The following is a 13,126-nucleotide window of genomic DNA, read 5'->3' as shown; positions in this document are numbered from 1 at the left end:
AGCCTGGAGCCGGTAATTAAAAATCAGGGAACCCGACAAATAGGGTTTCCCCGATTTTTAACAACCAGCCCCAGGCTCCTGCTCTGGGGCTGGTTCCCAAAATACGGGGGACAAAATGACTAGGGGTCCCCCGTATTTTAAGAACCAGCCCCAGGCAAAACCAGCCAGCAGGGTAATGCCACAGCCGGGGGGAGACTTTTTATACAAGTCCCCCCGGCCAAAGCATTCATCCCTACCGACCAGTCAGCCTGGCCAGGGGCCCTGGGGGAGTGGGGACCCCCCCAATAAAGGGGTCCCCCCCCCTCCAGGACTTACCTGACCAGGCTGAAGCCTGGTGCTGTCCTCGATGCCCCTGGGCGGTGGGCATCGAGCTGATGGTTTTGTGTAAAAAATAGAATAAAGACCATTGTTTTTTACTGTGGCACTATAAGTGCCAGCAAGCCTCCCCAGCAAGCTGGGACTTGGATAACCACAAGTCCCAGCCTGCTGGGCATTAAAGGGCCCGCTGGGTCTTGTAGTGCCACCGTAAAAAAAATAGTTAAATAAAACACACTGACACCCGTTTTAAATAAAAGTTTAATACACACATTACATACATACTGATACTTACCTTTCTTGATCCCGTAGGTAGCCCTGGTCCTGATGTCCTGTGTCGTCCTCCAGGTCCATGTCGGCTGTCTGCGTCGTCCTCCAGGTCCATGTCGACGGTCCGTGTCGTCCTCCAGGTCCATGGCGGTGTCCGGGTCCGAAGAAATCCATGTTGGAGCTGTGGAAGGAAATCCTACTCACCTGGTCCTGCGCTGAAGAAGTCTTCTCTTGATCTGACGTAGTCCAGGTAATCTTCCTGCTGTCGCCGGTCCCCGCTGTCTGCGCTGTCCGTGCATCGCGCTGAGGAGAGATGCTGAAGTTTCATATTCGGCGCCTCTCCTCAGACTGAATTCTATTGGCCGCCTAGCGGCCAATCAGGAGCCGAGATTCTAGCAGATTCTCCCTGATCCCAGGCAGGTGCATGATGATGGCGCCACTCTCCACCAACTATGGCGAAATACTCGGAAGAATAAGGAGCAAACTCATGGTTACATGTCATGATTAGATTTGTATGGAACGGTAATATTTTGTACACTCCCACTCTTCACAAGCCAATTATACCATGAGTGGGCGGGGCATAATGACAAGAAGCAACTGGCCCAACCCTCACCAGAAGTGGCACACATCATTTTCCTGCTTGCCAGTTTCTATAAACATCCCGGATATCTGGTTTAATGACCATGTAGGATAAATCCACATAAAGGAATTCAGCCAGAATTTTTATCATAATAGATCTTAGAGGAAAGTGGAATAAAAGATGGAAATACACAATAAAATAAGACTTTAATCCAACTACTGCATGCAAGCAGTGGTATGAAAGATGGGTAAGTATTCTATCTGCATGTCTGTGAGTCACAGTATGTCTGCCTAAAGTCTATTAGCTATATTATGTCTGCCTGAAAGTAGCTTTGAATGTTCATAGGCCTTCTGATAAAGCTCATTTTATGTCAGGTATGCGGGCACCGTCATATAAGTGCAATTATTCATAGTGAAGCCAATATGTGAATTAAGTTGAAATTAATAAAAAGCAGAGGTAATCGATGTGAGTAAAATGTGAAAGTGTTTTATAATACAGTACTTCTCTTTGGTAGAATCATAGTAATTGAAAAATCATGTTCTAGACTGGAAAAGGATTATAAATAATCAAAAGGAAAAAGAACAAAATAAACATGGGCTACTTGTAAGGATGTAACTTCAGACCGTTATAGAGTGCACATCAGTCATTGGTGCTTATCACATATGAACATAAAATCTGAAACTTTGATTAGTACAAAAACAACCTTAACTACTATTCATCTATGATGTTGGACATAAATTGTTGGGTAAATGAGAACTGCATCTACCATGTGGCAACCTGCACACAGTCTTTATATTCTGTAAATAATATATGTACAATAGAAGTTAGCGAACCAGTTGGACAAATTTATGTTTTGTGTTGTCAATTAGGTACAATTTCTGGAACGCGAGCCCCAGAGGGGGGTTGCTGCACAGTCCAAAATTCAAATAGGGGAGCAAAACCAACTGCCAGTGAGACAGTTTGGAATGGCAGCTGGTGGCAGTTGCTATGCCTCCCCTATTTGATTTTTGAACTGTCCTGCAGCCCCTCTCTGGAGCCTCCCCTGGACAGCTCCCATTAGTATGAAAATGCTGGTACAGTTCATGGAATAATGTGGAATAAGAAATGCTGATTTAGAATAGTAAAAAAAAAAAAGAAAAAGACAGGTCATCCAAAAATTCATGTTGTTTATGTGTTCATTTTGGTGTTTTCCAAAGACAATAAAAAAATAATAACAATAATAAAATATAATATTGTATGATCAGCATATCTCAATATACCTCAATATTATTTTACTGTCCAAACTCAAGTATGGTTATACAGAGTTTTTACAGGCTGAGTATACCTTATCAAGATGGCCATATTCTGAAAACCATAGTCTCTTTTTTTATTTTTGCTAAAAACCTACTGGGTACATCTGTAACTGGCACAACAGGGGAAACGATATGTAATGATTGCTTGGCATTTAAATTCAGTGCCTGGAATAGTACACAAACTTTGTTTCATGTTTTAAGACCTTGTTTCATGCACAAATAAAATATATTTGTGTGTATTTCATGTGTTTGATGTGTTTATACAACATAAATGTATTATTTTATTTATTCACATTTTCTTATATAGCGCAGCAGATTCCGTTGCATTTTACAAATGTTGACAACACTTAAAGAACAAACTGGGTAAAGCAGACAGACATAGAGGTTGGAGGACCCTGCTGTAAGCTTACAATCTATATGCAAGATACCTCATTCAAATCTAAAAATGTTCCAAAATACAGAATAATCTTTTATCCAAAATGCTTCTGGTCCTGAACATTTTGGATAAGGGATACTAAACCTGTACTTACAGAAATATACATTTTTACTAGCCTTACTTGTTAACCTCTATTTCAATTATTCTTCTATAGTGGTGGATAATACAATATAATAAGAACAATGTTAGGATACATTTAGAAACAGTATGCATTCTATTAATAGGGTAATATTTAGCTAAATATAGCCTTTCCCTGAGTTTATATAGTAATGCTAGGTACACAACAAAACAATCCTGATTGTGCGATGGTCGTGCGATCTGTCGGAGCACACGATCTGCTTACAATCTGCTAACGATCTGCATCCGATCCGATCCCAATCCGATCTGAGTCTGTATCCAGTTGAATGGGTCTTTTACAGATCCTTATGACAGCGGGGACGTGCATTGGATTGGAATCGGAATCGGTTCTAAACATGCAAAAACATGCCCAATCTACATCCAATCGGTCGGAATTGGATCCAGATTTACGGGATTGAGCCCTAATTGTTCTGGTGTGTACCCTACATAATTGTTTGTATTCCGCACCTAAATAACTCCCTACAGTACATGATCCATCCATCATATTGATAAGAAGAAAGAAATGTTGCAATACAGTAGGTGCACAGTTTTTTACCTTTCAAACGATGCAATTTGTTAAATATTATAGCAAAATATATTGTTTCTGATTTACATTTGCACCCTTGTATGTCACTTTATATTCTATGAAGGTGGAATTGCCACTCATACATTATTCAGTCTGACAATTTCCAGCAACTATTCTTAACAAACGGGAATGAGTAAATGTGCATCACTTTATGTATATGAAGCCCAGCTACCAAACAGCTTGAGGGTTGTGGGGTAATCATCACATGAGCCTTGGGCAATCTGGGAGAACAGGACCTGGTCAGTGCTTCCACTCAATATAGGCTAAGGTGCTACAAGAGGAATTCCTATTTCTTCTCAGGCTTATGCTAGAATGCACATATGGCTTTCTTACCACTCAGTATAGTGAGTAAACTATGATAATAAAGTGATAATTCAATATACAGTAGGCAGCAAAATGTCCTGTCTCTGCCTAACGGGGGGGGGGGGGGGATTGGAGGGGGTAATTAGGTGGCACAGAAAATTTAGTACCCCACCTCTACATGACCACTTTAAGCCCTGCATGTGCCATGTTCCATATACTTATTTCCCTATTGCACATGCACAGTAGCTATTTTGGCTGTGATTTTTTTTCCCAGGAGCTGCAGTGTATGATGCAGGACTTCAGAAAAGAAAGTAATAAAACATGGATGCAGTGTGTAAGGTGTGGGCCCCCCTGGACCCAGTGTCCCTGTATGCACCGCACACAGTGCAGCCATTATACAAATGCCAATGTGATGGGGATTTATGCCTTTTGTGGCAGTGTATAAAGGAATACTGCTGCTACCACCACTACTACTACTACTACTACTACTACAGCCTAGCCGCCATCTAGCAATGATGTGTTTTCTGATCCACGTCTACTGCCCCCTTGGTATATTTCCCATGGGCATTATTCCTCCAGCCACCAGTATCCATAGATCCCCATTGTGCCTCCATCCTTCCCACCACCATGTGTCAGTATAAATACATATCAAAAATACACCCCTCCCCCCACACCCAGGGCCTCTAAATCTTGGTGGCCTACTGCCAAAATATCACCCCCTGGGGCATTTTCTCTCATCTCACTTGGGGAATTTACCCTTCCTCCTTCCTGCAGGGTGCAGAGGAGTGTGGGTCAGCGGGAAATGATGATAAGTCTTGCTGCAGCCGATGTGTATACATATAGAGATCAGCCACAAAGTGCTGGGTAGGAATAAAGTTCACCTCCTTGTTTTTAGTTTCCGGCACATCTTCCCAAAAGGTCATTTGAATGACAGTCTAGGGAGCGATTTCTTCAGTGGTGTCAGTGGTCACAGACTGTGACATCATTTCTAGGGTACCAGAGCATGAGGAGGACATTTCTTAATTGGGGTCACTGACGTGGACAGCATGAATGCATGGGATGAAACAGTGTCAGCATAGTCCAGCTGGCATGCGACCACTTTTCAAATGCTCTCTCATTTCCCTTTTTTCTCAGTGGCACCTTAATTATAATGGCCCCGTCTACATATTTTTTATATGGGATGAGTTAAGATGATTAAACAAGACTTATGTCATTCTCTTGCTATGCCCGCTCCTAATGCTGTGTAACATAAATAGAGAGTTCTTCTGTTGAAAAGTCCAAAATCCAGCCATTTCCTGTGTCTGGTCCATTTTCTAGACTCTGGGAAGCATTTTTCCGGCAATCTCATAGCAATGAATAAATCGAAGACCTCAGCATTGTGCATGCCTGATGTAGCACAGTCACGTGGGGAAATGGTAGCACTTCTCCTGCCTGCAGGTTTGTTAGCTCCTAGCATAGCGGAAGAGCTGACAGGGGTTACGTCACATACAGACAGCTATGGTTTGCCTTGCACCCACTACAATAGCTTACTGCAATATTTCTGTAATTCCACTAACATCACTTGTTATTATTTTTATCAATCAGCTTTTTCCCCCCAACTAATGTACTTTGTCTATTTTACACTTCATTTACTTTGCTGCCAGGAATGAAAGATGAATTTTAATGCTGACTTCTAATGAGCCAAATCTGGCGATTGAACAAGTGAATAGGGTCAAGCCATCTTCCATTTTAACTCAGACACATTAAATTATAGGGCACATTCATTTCTCCCCTTCCTGCTCCTTAGGTTAAAATGGAAATGAGAAATAACAAGGTTAAGCCAGATCTAAGAGCGATAACAGACCTTGTAAGACTCATGAAAGTGAAATGGGAGATGTCAATATCTAAAGCATGCAGCTCTCCTAATCTCCCGGATAAACTAACAGGATGAAGAAGGGTCGTCAGCCATGAGAAGGAGCATGGAGGTACTGTACTGAGAAGACAAGATATCTTTCCATGTAAGCTCTTTTCCAGCTAAATCCAATTCCACTGGGTACCAAAAACCTATAAAATCTCCACCTTTATTCTATCTGCTTTCATGCCAATGACATTCACAAAGATCTGACAATAAAGGTGTTAGGTGCATATTTATTTCTGCTTATTTCTCTTTTGTAGCACAGACGGGAACAAAGGACTCTGTAATAACAAAGCAGACTTTTCCTAAAGGGTTAACATGCTACTTTGCACTGATATCAGACAACACAAATATATTTGCTCACTTTTCTTTGGTGAGATAACAGGTGTTGTTCAATCTGGACTCTCCGTTTAATAAAATAAAGTTTATGCAATTTCATCCTTAGAGGATGCACATAAACTGACAACAAAACTGGATAAAATGAAAAACAAAAAATCCCAATAATGATCTCCCAATAATCAATTCCAAAGTACACAATCTGACTATTTCATTTTCCTTTACAAGCCTCAGCCTCAGCTGCCTTGTAGTTTGTTAATGTGTGCTGTAACATGTTATAAAACACTATGGGCCTGATTCAGACCTGATCGCTGGGCTACGAATCGCATGGGGCCCAGCGATCAGTTAAACACCACCCTGCCAGAGTTTCCTCACCCCTGCGCAGAGCTGCGACTACATTCACAGCCGTGCACACAGGGCGAAATCCATTGGCAATCACTCACCATCTAACAGATTTTCCCCTGTTCGCAGCCGCTGAGTAAGTCTGTAGACTTACTCGGTTCTGCGATGGCCGTGGGGAGATGGAACGGCCCTCCCTCCCAATGCCTGGGCGCCTCCCAAAACACGTTGGCATCCCAGCCTCAAACAGCAACCGGCTGTCAATCAACTTGCGAACGGATCGCTGGCTTCATTGCCAGGGAGACCACGTGTATGCGCACCGTGTCCTTGTGTTTCCCTCCTATATACCTAATAGATTGTAAGCTTGCAGCAGGGCCCTCCTACCTCCAAGTCTGTCTGTTACCCAGTTTGTTTTATCGCTGTCTACTATTGTAAAGCGCAACGGAATCTGCTGCGCTATATAAGAAACTGCAAATAAATAAATAAATAAATACTACGCACATGCACTGTCATTCAAAAATCACTCAGGCTGTGAAATTGCAGCCAGCGATCCAGTCTGAATCAGGCCCTATCTTTCAGTCTTTTCTTTTTTCATAATAAACTGGTGCATCACAATGCCAATCATATTTAACTATTACTTAATTATCTTGAATACAATTTTAAAATGTCAATTGAAAAGTATTCAAATACCGGAGACCACATACTGTAGCTACATGTAGGCGTTTGTAAACTACAAATGTAGTAGGCTATGGATCCTATTCTCCTACATTTTTTTGCAGTGGGTGGGGGGTGTTAACCTGCAAATATTAAGGATCCCCTGGATGAAACATGGAGCGACTGTCGCAGATACTGTATTTCCCAATATCTGGTGGACTTCCTCCATTTCCCATCACAAAAGCAGTCTCCATAGGGGCTGCTAGGCTGTCAAATTTACCAAGCTACAGATGAGCTCACTTTACTTCTACTGATGACTGAGTCTACGACAGGCACCTCGATAGGCCAGTAATAATACACTGCAAGTGCATAAGAAATCCAGCATTCTGAATACAGGCTTATTGCTGTGAAATGCATATGCATGTGCATAGTCACAGGCACACTACAGATGTGTTCTCATACAGCTTTCTTGCAGCCATGCCAAACTGCCCCTCTTGTTCGCCAGGTCTCATGAGAATCTTCTCGAGTCGCAGATATTTCGCTACTTTCTTGCTGAAAATGTATAGAACGCACAAGGAGACTAAGTTGACTAATGTGATATAGAATATGGCACTTGCATATCTGTTTTCGATTGAGCCTTGGGATCAGTACACAAAGTGCTACAATGTAGCAGATGCAGCGTTTTATTCTAAAATAAGTTCTGTTCTGCTCTGTATACAGACTCAGTCGCACACAATATACAAGTATCATATGTGAAATTAACCAGCACAGTCTCCTTGCTGGTTGATAAAAAAAAAAAGATGCCGACATTAGCGTTTCATGGGAGCTGGCTGCTCTTCCACTCCAGGCATCTCGTGCTGCATAGCATGTGGAGGCTGGATGTAGGACACATCTGAATTCACAGCAAGTTAAGATAACAGTTGAACACATCTGTATTTCAAAAACATCTGAGATAGCGAAACTTTAGATTTCTGATGGATGCACACAAACTGTATTTCATACATAAAATTATTACAAATGTATAAATATATCTTCAGGCTATGTGTATAAGGTGCAAAGGAAACACAAATGAAATTTGTGTATGTACACACTCTTTCAACGGTTTCATGCACAAAACCTTTTGACTGTGTGTATGACGTGTATAGGAACCAGATCCAAGTGTTTAGACGTGTGACCATTGCGAAATCTGAAATTCAAAATACTTCTGGTCCCAAGCATTTTGTATATGAGAGACAACCTGGAATAAATATGCCTCCACAACACAAATCTAAATGTATACAATACATTACTTGTTATCTAATGTTTCTTAACTGTAACTTTGGAAAGGACCACAACTAATAAATTGCACATGTACTGTAGCAAAACTAATGCCCTGATCGAAACTGCCAGCACTTGGATATATTTTACAGTGAAGGGAAACCAGCCAGCTGCATAGAGAGAGGTTGTCCAACTATTGACAGAACATCCCGCAAGCTGTTTTGCAACAACAGCTGGAAAGTCACCCGTGTCTCACTTTAGATCATATAAAGTATCACTGTGTTCTGGCTACATCAACATCATTTAAATATGCAGTTGGTTCCAACTGGGAAAACAGTGACATCGCTCATCATTACCTTTACTTTGGGGCGGATTCTGACTTCTGTCTCGTAAGACATTTATCTGATAGACAGCTCCGTAAGGCTCAAAAAGGTCTTTGAGTTCTTTTTCTGACCACGAACGTGGGATCTGACCAACAAACATCTTAATGGCATCTAGGTCTGGCTGATCGGAGTGATCCAAAGCTCCATTCATCTTGCTGGTTGTACCGTTACTGTGAAGAAAGCACACAAACATCATTAGTACTGACAGAGCGCTCAACAAATATCAGGACAAAACAGCAGCTGTTGCTGAGGAAGTCTTAATAAATGATTGAAGTTTACATGTTTATAGACTCAGACTTACAAATCAGACTGTAATGAGCGCTGGAGGAGACAGCAATGCCACGTTATCAGGGACAAATTTTAGAATTCAGTAACTGGGCATATCTAGCAAACAGATAGTTTATCATGACGTTAGATTGCAATAAACTGTTGCTGGAGGTTAAAGGAACAAAATTCATTCGCCTTCTTTTGCTTCTGTAGCAGGAAAAAAAAGAAAAGCGGATTTTTGGTAATAAAGTCGTATGAAAAGAGTATGAAGCGCTTGGCAATCTGTCAGATGACTAATGCAAGATGCCAGTGATGAATCTGTAGATTGTGTGAAGCCTCCATGTGTGCATTAAATTAGTCTAAAGTTCCTCAGAATGCTGGAAATGGCTTTACACTGCAAATCTGATCCCACACTCGCTCTGTTCATGGAATGAGTGAGTTCGAAAAATTTAGCCCACTGTTTATGGAACAAAGGCTTCAATTCACAATCAGAAGTTAGGAAAGCAGAACACTTACTGAATACTGTTTAAATTGTGATGTGCGAGAACCTTTTAGCTGTCTTAAACTATTTTTTTTAAAACAGCATGATAAAATGAAAAAATATTTTTCAGGTATACTGGGAAGATCTGTAGTATGCATGATATAGTACTTCCAGTTGCCGTAATGGTGTGTACACACGGTCAGATGTGCCTTAAGATACGATCCACGATCCGATCAGATCGGATTGGAATCAGATCGCAAGGCACATCCGATTTGCATACAAGTCTGACTATATAGTGCAGATCTGCACTATATAGTCAAGGCAGACAAGACTTTCTGCCTTGCGATACGTGAACGCGCATCAGGATTGGATCGGGATCGCAAGGGGTTTAACCCTTGCGATCTGCATCCGATTCCGATCCGATGTTGACTATATCGTCAACATCGGAAGGCAAATAGTACTGTGTGTACACACTATAAGTTTGGTATAGATAACGAGAGAACAGAAAGAAAAAAAAAAGAATGAGATAGTTATGCCGAAATAGAGAAAGGCAATCAGAGAGATATAGACACATAAAGAGTCAGAGGGGTTTAATTTCTTTAAGATGGGAGTTATATTGAAGGTGGGATGTTGCTATGGGAAACCACTCAGATTTTATCTATTATCTTCTAGAAAGTGCCAAATAAATAAGAAGTCGATTCTAATTGGTTGCTATGGGCAACATCCCATCTTCAATAGAACTCCACCTAAATAGACCCAAGTGGTAGAGGGAGAGGGGGAGGGGGGGATGAAGAAGACAGAGATAAAGAGAGAACACTTATGTGAACACATTAATAGACAGATTTATAAAAGCTTGGACAAAGATAAAGAACCAATCAGTCAGCTTCAAACTGGCACTGTTCAAGAACAGCCTGTGAAGTGCAGTTACCATAATCTCTCATCAAGCTTTGATAAATCTTATCCTAAATCATACTTGCCTACTTTTGGATGTTGATGGCAGCTATCTCTGACAAACAGGTGGAAGGGTCACAGTGAAGGGACATACTGTAAAAGGGGGGAGGGGGGCTTATGAAGTATTGTATTTGGGGGCTACTAACAAATATGTAATTGGAATTCAGCACTAATTACATTGACATCTACTGATGTCCTCTGCTCTGCAGCTGGCAAACTAACGCTGCCAGGAAGAGGCTTCTGTATCATGTGCCACAGTCAGTCTTGCGAATGCGTTATACACATTCACCTGCTGGGGGCAAAACAGTGCATAGAAAGCTTTGCTGAACTGAAAAGGCTGCGCTGGTTGCCCATTGTTGTCAATAAGAACCATATTGTTATAACAATTGATGCAATAAGAGATACAGGGGTAAATATATGAAGCTGGGATAAGGGAGAAGTGATAAAGTGCCTGGTACTGTATCACCGGCCAATCAGCTCATGACTGTTAAGTTACAGGCTGGGTGTAAAAAAGGGACAGTTAGGTTTAGTTAGTGCTAAAGGGGTTATGTCTTACTCTTAATGGGGCCCTTAGTGTCATGAGATGATAATTTTATAATTTTCCAATAAGTTATGAAGCTAAAAATTTATTTTTTTATTATAGAAAATGATGATGGCAAAATAGGAAGACTAAGGAGGCCTCTGTTATCAGTTATGGGCCAGATCTTCAATTAGTGATACATTGGAGAAATAAACTACCAGCCAACCAGTTCCTAACTGCCATTTTCAACCCAGTCTGTAACATGGTAGTTAGGCGCTGATTGTCTGGTTGTTTATCACTCTCCACTTCATCACTGTTTAAAGGGGTGTGGATCATTTGGTCTACAGCAACTAGGTCTACTAGCAGTGTGTCGACACCACTAGGTCGACAGGCAGCAAGGTCGACATGTATCTAGGTCGACGTGGGACAATGTCGACATGGGTTTAGGTCAACAGGACATTAGGTCGACATGGGCAAAGTCGACAGTCAAAAAGTCGACGTGGGGGGTTTTCCCTGTTTTTTTGACCCGAATGTCAACACTGTCGACATGGACACAGTTTGAAGTGCACTGCATCCTCTTGCATCGCTTGCGATGCTTCGGGCACTGTGCCTCACTATGCTCGGCACACTATTTTATTCTACCACCACGCCCTAGTGGATGGTAGGGCATGAAATGCTGCCTGTCAGCACATGTCGGCTCAAAAAAAAGGGAAAAACCCCATGTCGACCTTTTGACTGTCGACCTTGCCCATGTCGAATTAATGTTTGTGTCAACCTAATGACATGTCGACCTAAACCCATGTCGACCTTGTTGCCTGTTGATCTAGTGGTGTCGACCCAATGCTTGCCGACCTAGTTGCTGTAGACCTAATGACCGTATACCATTTAAAGCTTGGTGCATCTGGCCCCATGGTCTGTATAAATACTCCTACATACTGTACATAATCAAGCATAGCTGTTCCGAGAGTCTCTCTACAAGAGGTTAAACCAGCTTTATCCCTCAATATGTTGCCTAGTACCATATGTGGATTTCCTATATCATGCATTAAGGATGAGTTATATTCTCCTACTATTATCTGTATCATGTGTTCACAGACATTGCCAGTTCTGCACTAGTAGCATATCATTATACTTTCTTAACAAATATACTGTATGAAGTATATACAACTGTTCCTGCATATGAATAACCAATGTACTAGATTATGATTTATTATAGACACAGGGGGGTCAATTTACTAAAAAATGCAAAGAGGTGATGTTGCCCATAGCATCCAAATAGATTTTGTCTATCATTTCTGTATTGCATCCTAGAAAATGACAGACAGACTGAGTGGTTGCTATAGGCAACATTACCTCTTTTCATTCTTAGAAGCTTTAGTAAATGTGCTACTGAGAGTCTGCCTAGGTTCTAGCCACACTGTTTATTACAACCTAGCAGCAGTCACCAGTCAGAAGCAATTATGCTGGCCAAACATATACGTATCCAGCTCATAGTGCAGGAGGGCAAACGCATAAAAGTGGCCCTTGGCTTTTCTACCAGAAAACTGTGACATAAAATTGCCATGAGTATAAAAAGTAGTTAATACTGTATCTGTATAATACTATACATAATATTACCAACTTATCCCTTACTCATTCAAAGCTTTAGCCCAGATTACACCCCATATCATTAAACATTAGACCACAGATTTGAGAATTGGTCTCTGCAATCTCCAAACATACTGTAAGGTCAACAATGAGGACTGGGACTGAGGTAGGTGGAAGTCTAACCGATATACTGTATAATGCTGTATTTAGCCATGTTTGGACACACACACACACAAATCCCAAAGAAAGTAATGCGTTATACTGAAAGGACATTTATGGAGAATCCCGGAATCTGGGAAACTGGAAATGCCTCCTTGAGGGTTGCCACCAAAAACGGGAGACTCCTGGAAATCCGGGAGAGGTGGCAACCCATCATAGTAAACAAACCCCTAAGACTGTTCTTGCAGATCACATTGGATGATTTGAGTCATACTGTAACAAGAAATTATACAGTATTTGGGTCTATATCCAAAAATAATTTTTGTTAAAACGGTACAACATATTAAATATAGAGTATACCCCTAAGGCTATTTTTAAGCAGCTGCCAGCTACGCACTC

General features: G+C 41.4%; 1 protein-coding gene across 41 annotated transcripts in view; it reads right to left on the bottom strand.

Moving 5' to 3' along the window:
• Positions 1-13,126, bottom strand: part of CELF2 (CUGBP Elav-like family member 2) — a 448,556-nt gene that overhangs the window by 255,409 nt on the left and 180,021 nt on the right. For all 41 annotated transcript variants that reach the window (XM_083183415.1, XM_083183416.1, XM_083183444.1 and 38 more), the window contains one exon: positions 8,736-8,932. In XM_083183415.1, the coding sequence (XP_083039541.1) occupies positions 8,736-8,932 (197 nt within the window). The remainder of the gene's footprint in view (positions 1-8,735; positions 8,933-13,126) is intronic.

The sequence above is a fragment of the Crinia signifera genome, chromosome 4 (genome assembly GCF_055691185.1).
Source record: "Crinia signifera chromosome 4, ASM5569118v1, whole genome shotgun sequence".
Taxonomy (NCBI): Eukaryota; Metazoa; Chordata; class Amphibia; order Anura; family Myobatrachidae; genus Crinia; species Crinia signifera.
The sequence above is the reverse complement of the archived record's forward strand: the minus strand, read 5'-3'. Positions and strand labels throughout refer to the sequence as shown.